This window comes from Parus major, chromosome 3 (assembly GCF_001522545.3).
Source record: "Parus major isolate Abel chromosome 3, Parus_major1.1, whole genome shotgun sequence".
Lineage (NCBI taxonomy): Eukaryota > Metazoa > Chordata > Aves > Passeriformes > Paridae > Parus > Parus major.
Window position 1 is genome coordinate 98,749,030 of NC_031770.1, and position 20,957 is coordinate 98,769,986.

The 20,957-nt window shown below is 35.7% G+C and overlaps 1 protein-coding gene across 4 annotated transcripts in view; it reads right to left on the reverse strand.

Annotated features, from left to right (window-relative positions):
* The window catches only part of NOL10 (nucleolar protein 10), a 53,470-nt gene that overhangs the window by 6,290 nt on the left and 26,223 nt on the right, over positions 1 to 20,957 (reverse strand). For 2 of the 4 annotated variants that reach the window (XM_033513064.1, XM_015621120.3), the window contains 7 exons: positions 11,033 to 11,159; positions 9,974 to 10,053; positions 9,694 to 9,792; positions 9,035 to 9,124; positions 7,358 to 7,531; positions 6,728 to 6,975; positions 1,379 to 1,481 (listed from right to left, as the gene is read on the reverse strand). In XM_033513064.1, coding sequence (XP_033368955.1) covers positions 1,379 to 1,481; positions 6,728 to 6,975; positions 7,358 to 7,531; positions 9,035 to 9,124; positions 9,694 to 9,792; positions 9,974 to 10,053; positions 11,033 to 11,159 — 921 coding nt within the window. Of the gene's footprint in view, positions 1 to 1,378; positions 1,482 to 6,727; positions 6,979 to 7,357; positions 7,532 to 9,034; positions 9,125 to 9,693; positions 9,793 to 9,973; positions 10,054 to 11,032; positions 11,160 to 20,957 lie in introns of all 4 variants that reach the window. The other 2 variants (XM_033513063.1, XM_015621119.3) reach the window with 1 other exon arrangement.

Sequence of the window (20,957 nt, forward strand, 5' to 3'; positions counted from 1 at the left end):
GAAAATCCATAAATGTTAGAAGCACCATAATTAAAGAAAACCCTCAAAGCTGTATCTTATCTGATGGAATCAAGTAAAATTGACATTCCAAACCACTGCTGTATCTGTCTTCTTCTTGCCAGGTCTATCTACCTTGCTCTGAAATCTGTCAGTAAAAGGTGACAGTTCAGTGTGCACCACCAACTGCAAGAAACCCTGTGGCTTTGCACTTCTTAAGTTAAAGCTACTGTAAAAAAAGACTGTGCTTTGACCCCTGCAAAGCCCATTTAATAAGCTGCAAGACACCAACATATCAGTTTACAGAGCTGGTAAGATTGCCAGAGAGGTTACCCTACATGGCACTGCAGAAGAATTTGTAACTTATTCCACAGTCACCACATTTCAAATTCCAGCAATATAAGGAATCAAAAAGAGACAAAATAATATATCTGAAAACAGATGATAATCAGTAAAGTAAGGTAGAAACAGTCAATAAATCTTTTTTATTTTCCCCTCAGGCATATCCAATGTGACAATTAAATAACTACTTAGCCATTTTTGTGAGAGCGTTTTACAAGTGAGAACAGCATTTGAATGGTGGTAAGGAGAAATGTATTACAGCAAAGATGTTTACCTGAGGAAAACCAATTTTAACCAAAGTAAATTTTGTCAGGTCAAGTATCAATTCATATGGGTCTTCAGCTTTTAGACTGAATCCTCTCTTCAGTTCTAAAGCAATTTTCTAATAAAAAAATCCCTAAGTGTACTGTAGCAGGAACAGATGCACACAGGCATTTATTTAACTGTCCCTACACTATAAAGCAACCACCTGTATGAAATCTACAGAAGTCTTTAGAATGGAAAATCAAAACCCTCGGGAAAAGTAATTAGGCAGCAGTCAACTACACATTCTACGTAGAATTTGACAGCCAGTATAGGACCAGAGCTCATTCCTGTGATCTGTTTTACATAAAGGCAAAAACAGAGGTGGTTTGGAGCTCAGCTTCTATCTTGCTGATACCTCTCAACATGCTAAACCAAGAGAAAGCCTAAATTGAAGCACCCTAAATTGCATTTGGACTGCAGATCTGATCAGTGCTGGCACTGAAGTCAGGCAAGGCCACAAGCTTCTGGTGGTACCTCTGCAAATAAACTATTAAAAGATGCATGCTATTATTTTCCACTGGAACATAAGATTTTATGAGTGTTGCCTGAGTTATATGGGATAAACACAGAGTACTACCGGAGGCTTTCATTCTCTTGCCAAGAACCTGAAGAGTTGGCAGCTTATAAAGAAATGAAGAGGGACATTTGCTTGACGGTTTTAAGTTCCTGTTCTTTCATGCAAAAACTAAAGTTACTTGTGCATTATCTTAAAAATTATATATATATAGCTCACCTTCTTTAATTTGAATGTTGCCTGTTTGCTTCCTACTGTGGTATCAGACACATTGAGTGTGCCAAGTTTTTCTTCAAGCTTTAAACGATCTTCAAGAGTTTTCCTGCAGAGAAAAACTAATGTTAGTCCCTATTCTTGCCATCTTTTTACTGTAATAAAAATTGATAATGCAGCTAGAACTAATCTCTATTTCTCTGAAAATCTGAAATGTCATAACTAAAAAAAATAAACATTCAGGAAACAGAAAGAAAGAAATTCAAATCATTCCCTCCAGATACAGCTTTCAGTAGAAACACTTTTAAAATTTATGTAAAGTTCATTGTTTTTGCTGCTAAAAAAGTAACACGACTCTGGTTGAGAAAGAAAACATGCCCTTCTACTGCTATAGGTTTCTATGAAATGTCCGAAAAGTTGTTGATATTAAACTGCACAAAAGCTAGATATATTCAGTTTTCTTGAAATATTATAATTTCTGAATTGGAAACACTTTTGAGGGAAGGAAGTAAGCCTGACTATACACTAGAATGAATTATCTTCGAATGAATCACTTCACTCCTTAATCCAAGCACAAATGCCTGTTTGGACACTGTGCCCGCAACAGTGTAAGTAGTTTTCTGAGTAAAAGAAAAAAAATAAGACAGAACAAAAAAGAAAAAGAAAAAAAAAAAAAGAAAAAAAACAAAAGAAAAGTATAAACAAGAGAATGTGATAAAGACAGACTCTGGGCCCAGACAGGAGCTCCACAGAAGCATGTGTCTTCCAGCACAGTGTTTATCACTAAATTTCTGTCAACAAACTGGTGCAGAGCTTCTCCCTCAGGCACCAAACTCCAGCATTTCTGTGGAGAAGGGGGAAGCTGGTGTGGTCAAAACTGACACTGTTTTCAGCTTTTCTCCATTGGAAGTTAACGCCCTGCACATGGCCCAGCTGCTCCAGGTTGTGATCTGGTATTTAATTTGCTGAATTCAGTTAAGGTGGGCTGTAAACTGGAAGAGCTGAAGAGTGGAAAAATGCCTTGTTCCCCCATAGCCTCCAGCTCAGGGGAGAGGCAGGCAGGGACAATACTGGCTTCAGCCAGCCACCCTAAAGGCACCTGTGAGTCCTGACATGGCTCATCCTTCTCCTAGAATGTAACTCCTATGAGCTAAGTAGCACCCTCTCAGAATAAGACATGGCTTGTACAATCAAACTCACTCTGTGTCTGCTTAGAAAACAGTCTCCTATTTGTAAACAAAATTCGTTTCTGCAATTTGAGATGCTATTAGTGCCTCATTAGCTCTCTCTGAAGAGGGCCAAGAAACATTTTCGGTACAATTTTTAAAGTGGAAAATAAATCATCATAAAAATAGATATGATATATATATATAAAAAATGGCAGCCACCAATGTCAATGACATTCATTGTGTATGAAGAACTCATGGCTGTGGCCTAAGCATGAAGTCTCTGAGTCCACTGAATTTTGGTTAATGAGCCATTTTATGTAACAAAGACTTTTCACATTAACAATGAAAAATTACTGTCAAGAAATACTTTATTTCTCATGACTAGGTACTTTGATTGTATTTTTTTCTGTAGTATATTTTTCATTGAGTACATGTAAAAACTTGTTCCATCTGTGCGAATCGGAAAGACAAGCTAAGCCTTAGAGCTAACTGTGGCAGAAGATCAGTCACCAACATTGTGGTGGGATTTCTACATTCAAGTGAAGTCCCATTTTTCTCCCCTTTGAAAGTGAACTGGAGAAATATGGCTACTACCCAGCAATTATTTAGCATGACTGCTTAGACACTGCTTTAGTCAGGAGAAAAATTAAAATGAGTAGATACTAGCAACATGCTGTGGGGTTGTAAGCTTACTGAAAAAACACAGGTATGGCTCTATCTGAGAATGTTCACACTGCAAGGGATAGTGAATTGTACATACTGCTACACAAACAACAGATGGGTTTTTTGTTTTGGTAGGGATTTTTTTCATCTTCCTCAACAAATTAATTCAAGGGATACATTCAGAGCATTTTGAGAGTGAATTCCTCTGCCTTAATGTAAAAACCAAACAAAAAATTATCCATGCAATTTTTTTCCTCATTATAAGAACAGTTTTTCAGGACTTTTCCAGCTATAAACCAGGAATACCTCTTTAGCAATAATAAGGAATATCAACTATGCTTTTGTTGGCTTTCTTGGCCACCTCTGAAGATACATCCATTAATTGTCATACCTTTTATAAAATATGACTACTATAATTTTTGATTTTGACACATTTTAACTTCAGTAACATACTCTTTAAAGGGACAAAGTAAATCAAGATAACTCTTAGCATACAGATAAAGATCATTTCCTTTTACAGTTTCCTTTCAAGTTACTAGGTAGGAAACTTATGTTGTAGGGAAAGAAAGCAAGGATTTGCAGGTTTGTTGTACAAGCTTAAGTGTACAAAAGGGGAAAATTAAACACACAGGGATTTGAGACCAGGTGTTTTATAAAACCATGAGCAAATTTTGCAGTTTTCCTGCACAGAGAAATGTGTAGACTGTTGGTCCAAGAAAAAATTTATAGTACGCACCACTGCTTTAAAAGTTGGGCTTGGAGCCGTGCTGAGTCAGGAACATGTCAAAAGAAACACCCAGTTTTATATAAGTCATAAACTGTTTCCTCAGGTAGAACATTATATGATTAGAGAAAAAAAGAACATCTAGCCATTAAATGCATAGTGAAGGTATTAAGATACTTAATTATATTGGTCACAGACCATCATTCCGTAATTTGGATATATCAAATCAAAGACAAACATGCCAGCCTCGCCAGATTGTACATGCCACTACAGTCTTCCCAGTTTTCAGCATGCTACTTGAATTAATTACTTTTATGCTGACTACTTATCACTGAATAAGGCCAGCACAAAACATATTTATTTTCTTCGTAAAATTCTAATAAGCAAAAACACTTACTAACCAAACAAGTTAGCTCAAAACACAGCCTAAATCATTATGACTACAAAATCCTATCAGATATGCATTATATGAAACAGGTATCAGCTGTTGATTTTTAAATTACTTTTAAGAGTTTGAGTAACACCAAACTCCATACTGAGAGCAATGCTTGGATGAACACAAAGGGGATCAGGGAATATAGAGCTAATTGCTTGGACAAAGATTAAAAAACCCCATGTAAGTCAATTCAATGACAGCAACTCAGAAAACAAAGGAAGTGATGCTACCACGTTCAATTTTTTGGTCATCCTATTCTGTCCTCAAATTCCTCTACATTTTTTTTTACATTTTACATGATATCCTATCTGTGCATCTACCAGAGATGGTATCCATTAGCAGCAAATCTTATGACAGATTCTCCTTTCTTTCCAAGCAGTCAGTTAAAAGACTTTTGATGACTTATGTCATCACAGATAGTTCTTCATCTACAGGACAGGTCTGTGGTATTTGCTTTTGATTTTCCGGAGGTGAAGAAATTATTTTTCTTCCTTAAATCCAGATGAAAGAATTTACTTTGTTCAGTGTCACACTGCATCATTTTTTTCTAAATATTTATCTTCCTTCCAACTGTCTTGGCTTATTTACTTGAATTTCCACACCGCTATTCACATTTAAGGCTTCCATGTTTTGAATAAAATGACATTTTTATGCTTCAAATTGAGCGTCCTTGAGAATTTGCAGCTGAATTTGTGCAAAAGAACAATATATTAACAATTATAAGGCAGCCATACAGCCTTTTAATGAAGAATTTCACTTGCACTGAGAATACAGTGTCATTTGACCAGTGTTTCAGGCTCCTTCTAAATTACAGCTATTACAACTATAAACCTAAACACAATGTAAAAAAAAAAAAAAATAAAAATTAACCTATTGTACTTTGTCAGAATATCCAAAGTAGATTTTCTCCTGACAAAGAAGAAAAACTGACAAAATTAAAAAGTTGCTTCATCTTCTGGAACAAAGGAAAAAAGAAAAATAATCAGAAGAAAGTTAATGGAAATATCTAAAGAAATTAAAAGTTCAGAATAAGTGGGTATATTCAATAAAAAGAACAAAGAAAAAAATCTCTGTGTGAAATTCCTTGCTGATAAAAAACAACTAAGGAAAACATGGCAATCAGTCCTGCTGAACTGCTATAAATCCCTATTTATAAAATACCACTATTTCTACTTAAAAGAGGTCTCACTGGTACAACATGGAAATCATGTTGTAGACCATCTGACTACCATAGGAACACTGTCTTGCTAACACTTAAAAATCCATTTTACATGATCATTCCAGTTAAAAGGCTGAATTTTTATCGAGTGTTTCTTTATGCGTCTCCTGAAAATTTCCATAATAAAACAACTAGATTGTAGTCATTAGTGACATAAAGGAACAACCCCATTGTATTATTCACTTTATTTTCCTTGACTGTATAATTTCATTCTAAATAAAACCAAAATGTTTATTACGAGATCCATCTAGCCCAACTACCCATTTCCAGCGTCAGTCAAAATCCTGTTCTGCACCAGCTGTGCTGCAAGAACTTTGAAGCTACTGTCTTAAAAGGTTTAATGAGTGTCTGTGCTCCAAACAATAAAATGCTATCAAACCTCAGGGCTCAACTAACCTCTGAAAAAAACTAAATCAATGAGATTTGCAGCCACTGAGCGCCTCAAAACCAAGTCCTTCAATTTAATGTGCTCCTTCTTTAGTTTGACATGCTTATCCATGTACCCATTATTTCAGATGACCATCAATTTAAAGAAATGAAAAAACCAAACCAAAAAAACTACACTTAACAAACACCCTCCTAACCTGGTGTTTTGTATTGCAAAAAGAAAAACAGAAATAGTAGGTCCCCATATTATAAGGACAGTGTAGCTTTTGAAAATTACTAGATTCCATAAAAACACCTAGACAAAACACATTTTCTTTTACCATGTTGACCCATGTTGATACTACTCCCAAAACAGTGACTACTCATGTAGCATTCTAAATCCTTTTAGATAGCCAGATGAAAAACATCCAGTCTGTTAACCTCGTACTGACACTGGTGGAGAAATATAACCAGTCTCACAAGCCAAGTGTTACCTGTGAGAACAGCACTTCACCAACACTGAGTAATGGATCCCCCAATCTGACTCAGTAATATCTTACTCATTTCATGTGTGTTGTGCCTCTGTCCCACTTTAAGTAGTGTATTGTTTATAAAACAAAGCTTTCAATGACTGTGTCACTTTAAGTTATACCCTTGGATCACCAAATGTAGCTTTACCAGCAAGTGCTTCCAAGCCAAAACATCATGGGCCTGCACTGTAGGGAAATACTTGAGAATCATCCACCCCCACCTATTAAAATAGGAACATTAGTCTTACTTCATTAATTTCTGTTTTTTGGCAGAGTCTTTGAAGCTTCTGAATTCCTCTCCTTCTTTAATCTCAAAAAACTGAGGTTTTAGTAATGTTTGCTGATCCTCCTTGAGCCTTTCCTGCCGCTTTAGTTTTTCCTCTTGGCGTAAAAGCTTGCGCTGTTTCCTGACCTCTTCAACCCAGCCTTTTTCATCATCTGAACTCTCAGAACTTTCTGCATCACTTGCTTTTCCTTCTGGTTCTTCCTCCTCTTCCTGCTGACAAAAATAGTATAAAATAAGAAATCATCAACTAATTTTCTTTCCAAATCATTCCTGCAGTTAGAGTATGTGACAGCTTTTACACAGATACAGCTGAACTACAATTTTTGAACCTAGGCAGCAGCAGCAAATGAAGCTGAAAATACATTACAAAGGTTGTTACCATCCACATATTTTTATGTTTTTCAAACCTGTATTTGTGCAAAAACTTTATTACATCTAAAAACTAGATTAAAATTATAAATACAGTTAATTATTGTAGCTGATAAGACATTCTTGCATTGCCTCCATCTTTCTGGGTCAAAAGTCTGAAAGCTTGAAACAGAGGAAAATAAAGCCTATGGAGTTTTCTTAATCCAAATGGAAAACATTTTACCTGTCCTTGTGCTTCCAGTTCTTCTAAGATCTTTAGCTTCCTCTTTCTTTTCTCACTTATTTTAGAAACAAGTGGATTAAGTAGCCTAAATTCTTCACTCTGCTCATCCACCTGGAAATCTGGATTCTCAAACATGACCTTAAAACGATCATCTTTGAGAAGGCTGGGCAGATTCTGGAACAGAAGCAAAGCACAAGCCAAGCTAGACAATTCTGAAACAGACATTAATGAAATAAGTAACACTTTATCTTAATTAACAAAATTAATAACCAGCATATGAAATGCCAGTTGCTTTACCCTTCCAGGTCAAATAAAAATTGAAATTTATGCTTATTGTACTTTTACAAAGATTGTTTTAAGCTACCTGTAAGCAAGAGTTTTTTTAATGCACAGTACAGACACTTTAAATACACAATTACTAATATTTTCAAACAAATATTTCTCATGCATTCAGCCAGCTAGTCTGGAGACATGTTGATATCTACTGACTAATCAGCAGTACATCCAAGGCAAATATATGGCCGGATGGGGATGAGTCTACAAGATGCAAAACAAATTATAAGGGTGATGGAGTCAGAGATACAGAGTGTGTGCCCTTATCTCTGATACCTGTCTCTGACATCCAAGAAAGCACTGAATTTCATATAACACCAAGGAAACAACTGTTAAAGTTAAATGGAAAAACTAGGAGTGTGAAAGTTAGAGAGTTTTCTTAAGTCACTAGTTAAAAAGGTTAAGAGTTTAAGGTTTGGGTTCTTTTATAAAACAAAAAACAAGATGGAGGATTTAGGGTGCTGTCTCTTCCTTCTTCTTCCTTCATCTTCTTTTTTTAGGGGTTTCTGGGTAGTAATAAGTAATTGGATAAAAAGTGCCTCAGTGCAGCACACAGGTATTGCGTCACTAACAAAAATAATTTACTTGGCATTTGTTAATTGGATAAATAGACATATAAAAGACCTTGAAGAAGTTCTGTGTTAGCCCTTTTGCACCTTTCTATCTTAGTGCATGTAGCTCCTTGTACTCTGTATACATGTAATGTAGATAAGAGAAGAATAAATAACCAAGTCTGAACAAGAGAAAACTGCCTCTCTCATCAGTCTCAGTCCAAGGGGGAAAAGAACTCAGCCACAAGAGTCCCATCAGGACATAAGGGTACATGGCTTTATGCAATGCTACTATAATTTTACTGTAAATACTTAGGAGGAAATGTTCTTATACATATTATAACACTTTTTCTTCACTACTTTCACATACAGAAGGAAAGGCAGTATAATTCATGTCAAAGTAAAATGAACTCAGTGTAAATTAATGCTACTGGTGAATACAGAACAGTTCAAGCCACTAATTCATCTTATGAGAAGGCCAGTTATTGTAATTTTAAAGTCATTATATACATGGCTTTTTATTAGAAAATGCTTCCTTTTTTAACATTGCTCAACTTATACGAGCTTATTAAGTCCCACCACTCTATTAGTTTTCATTGTTACTGAAAAGGAGGGTGGAACTAAGGATACAGAAAACAAGAAGAGTAGATTTCAAACACAAAAATGGTGCAAATGTGTAACTTTCATTGGTATTTTGAATCTGTTTGGCCAAACAGCAACAACAAAAAAGAATCCTGTAAGTGTTGCTAGTTCTGTGCTTCCAGCTAGAGATTTCACCAAAACAACAGCTCACCTTTTGTTTCCTTTTTTTACTGAACTGTTGCTCTTCTCCTTCTTCTTCAATCAGTTTGAGTGCAAGTTCTTTATTAACTTTTGGGAGTTTCTAAAAAGAGGAAAGCAATTAATAATTAGACTTTTATGCATGCAACCTACACGCTTTACATTCTTACAACTATTGCAGAAAAGCTCCTTGACTGGTTCCAAATATCTCTATGTACTAGTAAAGCAACTGCATTTAGAGAAGATTTAAGAACTTGTATTTTATTTTTAACTTCTAATGCATCAACTTTAGAAATTTAAAAACAACTCTTTCTCCTTTTATGCTGAACAGATCCAATCTAGAAAGTTACTAGTTATAAACACAATACATTTTTATGTATCTCTTTCCAGAGTATCATGTTTCAATGGCTTAAGAAATTTAATGACAGAAGCAGAAAATGCTGTTTTACCAGTGGATTATCTGCTCAAGTGGCAAATGAGAGCTGCTCTTATAGTTTGGTATCAGCCTTTCAAAATCACACGTATGGGAATTTTATGTTATAAATTACTTTGTGTGTCCAGTCATAAACACAACCAAATCCTAAATCACTACATCTGTAAGATACACTTAGGAAAATATTACTCTTTATGAATAGTTTTCCCCGAAGTATTCTATCTGTTTCTAGGATTTACCTTCAGCTGAACTCTCTGTGCACGTGTTTCTTCTATCTTCTGCCTTATTTTCTCTCTTCTATATTCTTCATAGGCAAAGGGGTTGGCCATCATTTTTGCCTTTGAACAAGCAGGAAGACATAAAAAAAAAAATAAAAATACCATAAATACAGGACACAGTCCATTATCTGGATGGAAAAAAAACCCAACCAAAACAAAAAATCACAAAAAGACAAAGAAAACCCCCAGCACATACATTTTATTGTTAAGAATAAAAATTTACAAGATTAAGCCTATATACCTTATGATAAAGTCTTATATCCATGAAGAAGCCATGCATATATGCTCTGAGCAATGATGATCCAATGAGATGAGCAAGGCCTAGGAAAAAATTCCGGAGAATTTCAAAGAACTTTCATATCTAAAGAACTTCTATTCCAAGCCAGTGAGTTAACTTCCTTAAGACAAACAAGCACTGCCCATGCAAAACAATAATCTAACAATCACAATCATGACATCAATACTAAATAAAACTGGGAATAAAAATAATTTTGACCAGCAAAAAATTTTAAGCTTCTTCTGAGCATAAAAAAACACTTTTCTTGTCATAATCCATGTTACTGAGCACTTTAAATAAAATGCCCACATTCACCATGCTCTGTAGAAGTTCACAAAGAATTCCAGAGGATTTTTTGAAAGTCCATAGGTGTTTGATAATACCTTTTTTAGTATGATAGAAAAACTGTTTTATTTAAAGAGTTTTGCTTTGGGTCAAACCCAACACTCACAGTCAGAGGTAAATTAAGTAAATTGGAGGAAAACATTGCAATCAAACCATGTGATGGACAGACAAAGGACTAAATTCCACAGGAGAAGGTTGTTTACCCTCTCTGCTATATAATTTTCAGTATTCCAATTTCTTGAAACTATTAGCCCTAGAATGATTTGTATTTTCTGAAAATTATTACATTCAAATAGGGTAGCCTTTGGCTGTGTGTTCCAATTTCTACTTGAACACCTCAAAAATATTTTGAAAACTAAATCAACTTCTCTTCCTATGCCTTCCATGTGACATATGAAATTACACACAACAGATTCCCAGACATACATCAGCAAATATCAATTACCTTCTTGGGATAAAAATCTGAGAAACACAAGTGTCTAGTGTTGAACTGGTTGGGAATCAAGGAACTTAAAACTATATTATTGGAATATTGATAACCAAGAAAACAAGAGGAAATTACTGCCAGTGAACTTCTAACAGTCCTCATACATCACACTGAAATTGCAAAAATCAGATACGTATATGTTCAAAAACTGAACAAAGAGGACAGCAAAAGAGTGCATACAACTGTTTTACCTAAATTTTCAAGGTCTTTTCTGGTAACAAATTTGTAATCATCATAAACAGTGCTTTCTGGATTCTCTTCCAGTTCTTCAGTCAAGTTGTCCAAGAAGGAACACCATTTTGGGGCAGGTCCTAAAACCTGTGGACATTATGCAAAGTTATAACATTGCATTTTCTTACAGAAAAAGCCTGCAGTTAAGCTCTGGGCTACTGTGCTACAATGGAACAACAAATTAATCCCACAGCACTTAGAAAATACAATTAAACTTATTGCTTGCATTACCAACAAGGAGTACTATAGATTATGTGTTGTTTTAATTTAGATCATTTGAGACCAGCCAGTCCGGAGGTTTCAAGTGTAACTGCTTCAAGTGGTCACAGTCTGATCAATTTATTAAAGGCTTAGAGCCAAACATTTTAGCAGAAATTACAAACTAATGGCACCAGATAGCAAGTAACTTGTGAAGTGCTGCTGGATCTTGAACTCGTTAGATTCACTATGCAATCATGTTGAACACTACTCTGCCCTATTTATTTTAATTATAACACCACAGATATATTTCATATATTTTATTCAGGGATAAACTCAGACTGTACGAACAGATAATAAGAAATACTAAAACTACTTGCATATTTCCATGATAAGGGCAAAGGATTTGGTTGCACAATATTAGGTAGCATGATCAGTGTATTTTCCTCCAATTTCTCAAGTTAAAAATCAGCTCCCTTTACTTTTCCCTCCCGCTGTTCTGATTCGAATTCCTTTCCATCTTGACTCATGCAGCCACACTCAGCTGCTCCAGCAGTCTTATTTTAGTAGGTGTGTTAGCTGCATGGAAAAATCTAACACAGCATTTCTCTCTCTAGTGTAAATGAGCTGACATTTTAGAATGTTAAGTGACCAGTTAAATCCTATAGTGGGACTTTTAATGAAGTTTCTGATTTGTTTGCTAAAAATTAATGTTAAAAACTCTGCAGTCACCCATAGGAATGCTTGTGATACGACAACATTTTAAGAGCCTATTCTATTATGGAAACAACTAGAAGTGATTTTATTTATTTAACAAATACACAGTTTGTTTTAATGTGATTGTATGATAACAATATGAGATAATGCTGTTCATTTAAAAAGCGCATTTCCTCTATTTCAAAAGTATTTTTTTGAAGACAACTACACATAAAAAACCTCAAAAATTGTGTTCTAGACCATAACATTCTATCTAACATATTCTTGCCTGTAACACTCCATAGAATATTTTATTCTAGCCCACTATTGTTTCTGTATTAAATATGATTTATCTTCCTAAGATTTCAGCCCTGAGAACCATTACATGCCAAATAAAAAAGTGCACTTTTTTTACCATGCTGCATTTTTCATTCCAATTACACCAAAAGCTTCCACAGAAATACCCAAGATGTCACTAACAAGAAACATTTTACCTACTTAATTAACCAAAATCCCCACATCTGCTCCAGGAATACATGGCATATATAACATTCAGACTGACTTCCTGCCAACATTCCAGAAGCTTTTGTCTCCATACAAATTTTAGTTTTTTATTTTATTTACCCCAAGCCCACTTATTTAAATGCCAAGCTTTTATATTAAAAAGAAAGCAGTCTAGATCTATTAAATGTCTTCATGCCACTTAAGAACAGTTATCTGTGCCTCATTACCATACCATCAAAGCATGATTGGTGTGGAAGAACCTTAAGTTTACCTATGATTTTGTTTTAGATGAAGCAGTTTGTCCTTCTTATTAAAAAAAAAAAAATTCCCAAGGTGCTTACTAACTAAACAAAACTTCTCTTGTAATAAAATTTAAGGACAACATTCTCTCCTATACTCAGAACTTGATACTGAGAATAAAACCTTTCATGGGGTGTAATCTGTGCCATGAAACACATAAAGCAAAAAACCTGATTATTCACAATAACCTGTGGAGTGAGTTGGATGATCAGATCCTAGAAAACAAAGTGGGGGAAATGAGATAATTAATGGAAAAAAGTGGTGGCAGAATACCAGGAAAAAATAGAAATTCCAACCATTTCACATGTTAACTGACAGAAAGGAAAACCCTACAGAGATGTCTATGTATATTTTATTATCTTATTTCCCTTTCTCCCACCCCAGTTGAAACCACTTGCCTACCTATTCTAGGACACCTTAGGAGCTCTGCTTCATGCATTAAAACGAAACATTTTTTAAAGCTTAGGAAGAAAATAAAAAATAGAAAAGGCAAACAATATCAGCCACAATGCCAAGAATATAAACAAGAAATGTCCTTCTTTTGCAATACTAATGCTTCACAGAATTTAACAGCTGAATTTAATGCTCCACTGTCAAGCAACAGTCATCCCAGAATGATGCTAAAAGCACTCCAGAATGCCAGGCTCCAAGGTTCCAGCATTCCTATGCCCAGGAACAAAAGCAACCATTGACAGGGTTGGTCTGCACTGGGCCTCCAGGGACAAGGTGGGAGAAGTGAAACTGGCCTGTCTTCCCCAGTTCATGACTTTCCACACAGTGGCCACACTGCAACACGTGTGGGAGCCCTTGGGACCCCTTGGAGCTGCTGCCATCCAGCACTGGCACCACCTCAGCCTGGCCTGTTAAAGCCACCACAACAAAACAAAGCTGTGGAGTTTGTCTAGGTCAATTAATATACTTGCCCATTTTGAGTGGAAAGGTACAAATGTACCACACCTCACAAAGAAAAATGCACTGAAATTCACAGCATGAATAAAAAAATGTTATGAGGTATTTACATGCAACTTAAGTGACAGTATTGTAATTTTTACAATATTCATGATATACCAAATAGGTTTCTGTGCAAGTTTTAGAAAAGTTGCTCTCAGCCAAGTGGGAAAATAATTATTAAATAAGTGCACATCTATTCTCAGCTTTTATCCAAATTCTTTTTAGCATGGGAAAATCAGACATGAGCACCAAGAGTGACTGAATCAATATTTTTTCCTGTTTTCATTATTATTATTATTATTATGTTTTCTGTAGGAGATAACCACTTCTTGAGACAATTTCTGCCAATTGCTGCTGAAAGTCAGTAAGATTGCTTCAAAAATGTTGTTGCCCATAAACAGAGGACCCTGTACCAGCAGGCCCCAGCTGGCAGAGAGAGAAGGGGTGCTCTGTGCTCTGTTCCCCTCCCTTGAGCAGCTGGAAGCAGCACCCATGAGGTGACCAAGTGCAGCTGTCCCTCAGTGTCTCACCACCACACTGCAAGGCAGTGACAGATGGGCCACACCAGTCCCTCCCTCTCCACAGCAAAGATTAGCACTGTGATGGTAATGCAGACACCTCACCACTTCATCTTATTCCAAGCCATAGGAAGTAAAAACGTGGACTTAATAATTATTAGTACTGTGCCACCCAATATCAAATTTTTCTTATACACATTAGAATATTTCTTAACTTTACACATAGAAACACAAAATGTGATGAGTGATCCAGCATGCAACTGGGCAGAGAAGTCCGAGTCCAAACTGCACAAGAAATAGAAGAATAAAATGCTCACCGAAAACTATTTTTAAAATAATGTAAAATAACTTCAAAAGTCACAGTTCTTTGTGTTTTATTCTACAAGATGTTTGACTTCATAGTCTTGTGGTACCACAAGTCTTACATGGTCCAGCAACGTTCTTATGGCCATGCCTAATTCCTGAGCACTTCTGTAGAAAATAATCATCCTGTCATTGGTCTGCAATTCTCCTAAAATTAATGAATCTTAGGACAGCACAGATATGATTCCCAGCACACTAAAGATGTTCCTTATCTTCAATTTGGAACCCTTCACAGCACTTGTAAACTTTTACAAACCACTCAACAGTTTGACAGCCAGCTCTGCAGAGCCCTTAGAGCCAAAAAAACCTGCCTTAATCCTTATTAGTGTTAAACATATTTAACAGCTTAAAAGAAGCCCAGGATGCATAGAAGCTTCCACAGTTAGATATCAAGAGATTTAAATTAAGCTACTATGAATGCACATCCAGATGAGAGTTGTTAAGTATCTGTTTGAATGTTTCTGAGATCAATTCTACAGGAGTGACTGAACAGTTGCTCTTTTCTTCTCAGGCAGTAAAAACAGGTTCCAAAATCTTTTTCTGGATGTTAAACAGTAAGTTCCGGGAAGATTTCAAACACAGCAGTGATAAACTCCTCAGCAATAAACAAGATGTCAAAATATAGTAAGACTCAACCCTCTAATCTTCACTGGTTTATTTCAGCAATCAAAAATATGCAAAATGTTCCCAGACAGCGTTAATGGGATTTGAAAATTAGTTAGCAGAATTTGGAAAGGTTAGACTGCCCAAATTCCCTCTAGAAGACTCAATGTATGTGGGCATCATTCAACAGTTCCAAAGGCTTTAGAAAGCAGAAGAATTATTTGCTGCGGCTGCAAGAGACAGCAGCAGATTCACAAAAATTTCAGTTTCACAAAAATTAACTCTGCAAGACTGCATCAAGCCACACCATAGTGACACAGTTAGTAACAAAAAAGCAAGAAAATACAACCTATCATTGTTCTTTTGTATTTTAGAAATAAAACCTTCTGTCAAAAATCTGTGTGTTGTAGTACTTCCTACACATTTTGACTAAGACCATAACTGAGTGGCAAAAATGTACTAAAATAATTCACTGCTGTGTTACATGAATAATGGTGATTACAACAAAAATAGCATATATTTAAGGTCTTCAACAAATCTCTAGGTACAGTGTTGTGTAAAATTATTCATGAGCTGGTGGAGACATTTTGTACAACTCCAGTATATGTGAATGCAAACTGTAGCAAGGACTGTGAAAGGCAGCAAGGAGGATTTCTGAAACAGTAATGCTTGCACAAGTACAAATACATCACAGAGACACTGTAAACTAGAGCTGAGCTAAGCATCAGAGTGACTTAACAGCCTTTTACATGGAGATAACGGGGAACAACTAACAATTAATTTTCAGACGAAATCTGAAATATTCAAGGAAAACATGATACAATCTGAGTGCTTGTGATAAAATGGGACTTGACTTCACAATCCAAGGTGACTCCTCCATTGCCATTAAAAAACAAAACCAAAAATAAAACTTAAAGTACTTCAACAAAGAGAGATTATTTTCCAGACCATCATTTCTTGAAACAAAATATATTTTATGTCTGACTCAATGACTTCACATACATATTCACTTATAGGAGACAAAAAAATTCTTTGGAGAGGACAAATAATAACAATAAAATCTTAATTTTGTTTGTTTTTTAATGAAATGTCACAATATGAAGCATTTAAACCCCTTAACAGAATATAATTGCTGGAGAAAGCAAATTCACATCTATGCATGCATATTCTCAGTTTCAATCACACCATTTAACAGGAGAAAGATTACAGAAGGTCTAATGAGGAAGGTAAAAAAAAATAAATATGATCCCCAGGGTGTGGGCAGTGATTGAAATGTGCAATTGCATTTTAAACATAATTAGCTCTCTAATTGTATAGCCAAGTTTAATTAATGCAATTACATGAAATATTAATTACTATTCATTTTAAGAATATTGTTTTCAATGTTTTATTCTCTAATTTTGAGAATTAGACAGATCTCAATATGTAATAACTTTGAAAAGTTTCCATCTAGATGCATTGAGAAGAGAAGAAAGAACACCTCAATGTACCTTGTTAACATTTAACATTAAATCCATTGCAATTGGTAACTCTAAAAACCCAGATGGATTATTTCTAGCTTGTGGATGTGAAAAGCTGCAGCTCTCTGTTCTTGTTACTATGCTTTTGGTCTTTAGCTGTAGCCAGCCCAAGAGATCAGCTCATGCTAGGAAGGAGCCTTGGGATCACATTATATTGTTATGTTTCTGTCTACTACATTGCCATATACAGCGTTTCCTGTAGCAAACAATGTGCTGCAAACAATTTATCATTTTGAATTCTGTCATTCTTTTGTAATCTTCATTCTTCCTATGAATGCTCTACAATCAACTCCAATTATGCCCTGTTAATCTCGTAATTCTATTTAATGGACTGAATAAAATTCTTTGATTCTCTAAATTAAATTGGTTTGGGGAATAAACTCCAAACAAATCTCCCATATATTCCTCATAATTTCATGCTTTCATTCACCCTGCATCACATGGTGTAGATTTGGTGCTTTTAAGTAAGTAGCTCAGTAGAGTACAGACATGACCAAGAGAGACTAAACAGCACATTCTCCCTTTTTGGCATACTACTGACAACAGCACTGCAGTTGGTTTTAAGCCCACACAGTCATAAATTTCACTGAACTAAACAATGAATTGGCTCTTTCTCTCATCCTAACTCCAGCATATCCAGACATTTTTGGCACATTCATTAATCAGAGAAGTTGAATAGTTGGTTTTCCTACCTTTCACTATGCTATGGAAGCTGCCAAATCAACTACTTGGAGGTTTTACTCCTTAGAGAGCACGTTAAAAGAAACATTGCTTTTAAGATCTTCCCAGAGTTAAACAAAAACTGCTGCAGGAACTTGCATGCATCTTCTAGGAATGAGATACTAAATCTTTCCGCCCTGGTAGTTATCAGATAGTAAGTACTTCTTTTTCTAATTCTAAAAAGTTTGGCTTTATAGTAGTGGTTTTTGTTTTTTTTTTTAAATCTGATATTCTCTGGTCTGACAATATTACAGGCAGTTAACCAGTCACAGGTCTACTCTCCTGTGAGTGTTCTTGGTGAAGTCACCATCTTTTGGAGGAGACAATGATCCAGTTGCTCATAATGTTGGGAAAAAACACCCTCAAACAAATGAAGTTACTCCTTAAAATTGTGAATAAGATTACCAGAATACATTTTTCCCTCACAAGACAGAACTAAAACGGGATACTTCTCAAGTCATCTGTGACTTACCAGACAGAGCATTAAGTGCAGAGTCTGATGCTTCCACCAATGTCCCTATCATGTTCTGTCATACATAAAACAAACACTTCATCAGTACTGCTATGGATCTGTTATTTATCAGACTCCCTACAGGTTTTAAATATTGAGACAATGTGAAGTCAGAAAGATACACTGAAACTTGAAGTACAAGAGTATACTACTTTCACATGAAGTCAACTAAACAAATGAAGCTCAAAAAGTAAGAGGAGAGTGGCTTCTCGAAGTGTGTGTTACAACCACGACCTGTTTCAATACCTTCCCAAAAATATCAGCTGCAAATAATTCAAAAGTTACCAGAAGTCTGTTCTTATTCTAATACAGCAGCTTCTATAGCATACCTGCAGTAAAAAGAAAGGCAACTAGGTAAACTGCCTTAATACTGTGCAATAAGTTCAGCTGGGACTCACTTCACAGGTTTTATTTACCTATGCACACATGCTGATTGTCTTTCTTTATCCATGAAAAAAAAAAGTTGCAGATCAGGTATGAGCAGCTGATCTAATGCCTTGCTGACAGTAAGTCAGGAACTACATTTTACTTTGGCCATCCACATCTTCCATTCCCTACCACATTTGACTAACTGCTCTTACCAATTCCTTTGCATAGGTTACGGTGCTCATTAGAAACTTCATGAAGTCAATTTACTGTTCAGTGACTCTGTGTCACTGAACCAGGACAATCTCCCTTCACCACCCTCACAGTTTACACAGTCTAACAAAAAACTCCACCCCATCATGATACATTAGAAAGAATAAACTCCTCCAGAGGTTCTTCCCTTGCATTTACAATTGTGACTGTAGGAGAGGCAGACAAGGCAATGGTAAGTGGGAAACTTCGTAACTGTCTTGGCCTTCCTTTTCAACAAGAAAAGAACTACACAGCTTCTAACTGTTCCAACATGTTCAGATATATGTTTCTCAAAACATAATGGCACTTCTTGCAATACTAAGGGCACAGGCCATCAGTGGACAGAACTTCCACTACTAACATAGATGACAGTAACACATGCATTTTTAGTACATATGCAATAGCTTCTGATGGCAATCTGAATTAACGAGTAAGAACCACCAAAAATAAGCTAGAAATGACAAGTGGCAGCATGTCCCCTTCTCAAGGTCTCTTGATGGGTCAGGAATACTCCTCAACTGTCACACTGTGTAGGATCTCGTCTCTCATGCTTTTAAATGGATAGCAACAAAAGAGTTCTTACAATACACACCAGATGCCATGGGATGTTACAGCATAAATATCTTTACAGTCATGAAAACAAAACACACTGGAAGATGAGCTGTATTTTACGGAAATTTGAGGAATGCTACAGATGCAAAACTAATGGCAAATCCAGCTCTTTGTCTACCTTACATGACTGGCAAACTACTGGAAATCTAGGAATGTGTGAGTTTCTAATAACTCTCTACCATTGCAGCTTAATTGCTTTTTGCAAAACTGGGAGGAAGACTTCACTGTGAGTTTATGCAAGTACTGCCAGACAACACAAAGGGAAGGAAAAGCAACTACCTGTTGAGAATGTGCAGCTCCTCCAGACAGATAAAGAAGATAAGCGCAGCATAAACATACATTGTTGCAGAGCATAATGCTAAAGAAATTTTGTATAACTCAGGAAACAATTTTAAGTAGAAAGCAGCTTTCAAATAAATATTGAAAAGCTTTCACATACATGATAGCTTTATTTACTTCTAAAGTTTTCAGTGATAAAAATCTTAGCTCTTCATAACTTTTTCTATTCCTGCATAAAATAGTCATGACTCACAACACGTTTCAATTCTGCGTAAAACACAGATGTTATACAGAAGATGAAATAGTTACCCTGTACTTTCAAATGTAATGAAATACTTAGTTGAAATTATTACATGAAGAAAATTCCCAAATGCTTTGTCTTTTCTGATCCAAAAGCTAAAACATACTAGTTCTTATTACATGCTGATATAAATGTAGCACAGTACAAAACTTCCTTTCAGCAATTACACATTTTCATTATCTGTGACTGCTTCTCTCTTCACTGACTGAAGCTAGGCAACTGCATCTCTAGATTTTCAGAAATCAAGTGAATAATAGGTGGCCAAAAGGAAAGACCAAGTGCAAGTTAAGAAATACATATCTTTCAGATACTCAAGGATTAAAGAAAGGGGAGCACACTCCCCTCTCAAAACATGTTCCTTAAAATAAGAACTCAAGAACAGAAGGTCCATTACTGCCAATTGCTTGAGAAACAGTCACAACACTAAAAAGCACATGATTCTTCTATCAATGGTCAGAGTAATCACTGGTATAATTCCATACAACTTCTGCTTTGAAGTTTTCTCCTGTGCTCTATGAAGGGTTTGACATAGACTATACATATGACTTTAGTCAGCATGCTGCTGTCTGTTCAAAAATACTGAACAGGTGCTGCCTAGAACACTAACAGCCACAACAGCACTAAGCAGCGTTCATACACCTTCATAATCGAGACATGATGTCAAACTAGTACATCATCAGCACCAGAAAACATCTAAAACAAGTTTTACAGGAGGATGAGAAATTGTTTCCTGATTATCACACATTGGTGTTTTCCTTCTATATACATGTGATAAGTGGTACCTTGGTCTCTCAGCAAGCACATGGGAAATGGAGGATATCCTTTCTTGGGAATAAGCCCAGTATGTTATTTTTTAGTTTGAAAGTGTTTAGGTTAAAAGTAGGAAGCTCACATTTCTGCTTGTGAAGATAAACAACTTTTTTCCTATGCTTGTAAATACTGTGAGATAGGTAATGTATCATTCACCAGATTTTTTTTTGTGTAAAGGATTAGACTGTTTTGGATGGAAAACACAATTTTGCAAGATTGATATATCAAAACTCAGAATTTAAAGGCCAGAGATGCACTCAAGTATATTTTTATTAATGGAAACTTTCTTCTTTCGACACTTGGCAGCCCCAAAGCTCAACTGTAATACATTACTTCATAATAACCCTTCTTTCTGGTCATTTCACAGTTTTCAAAATGAAC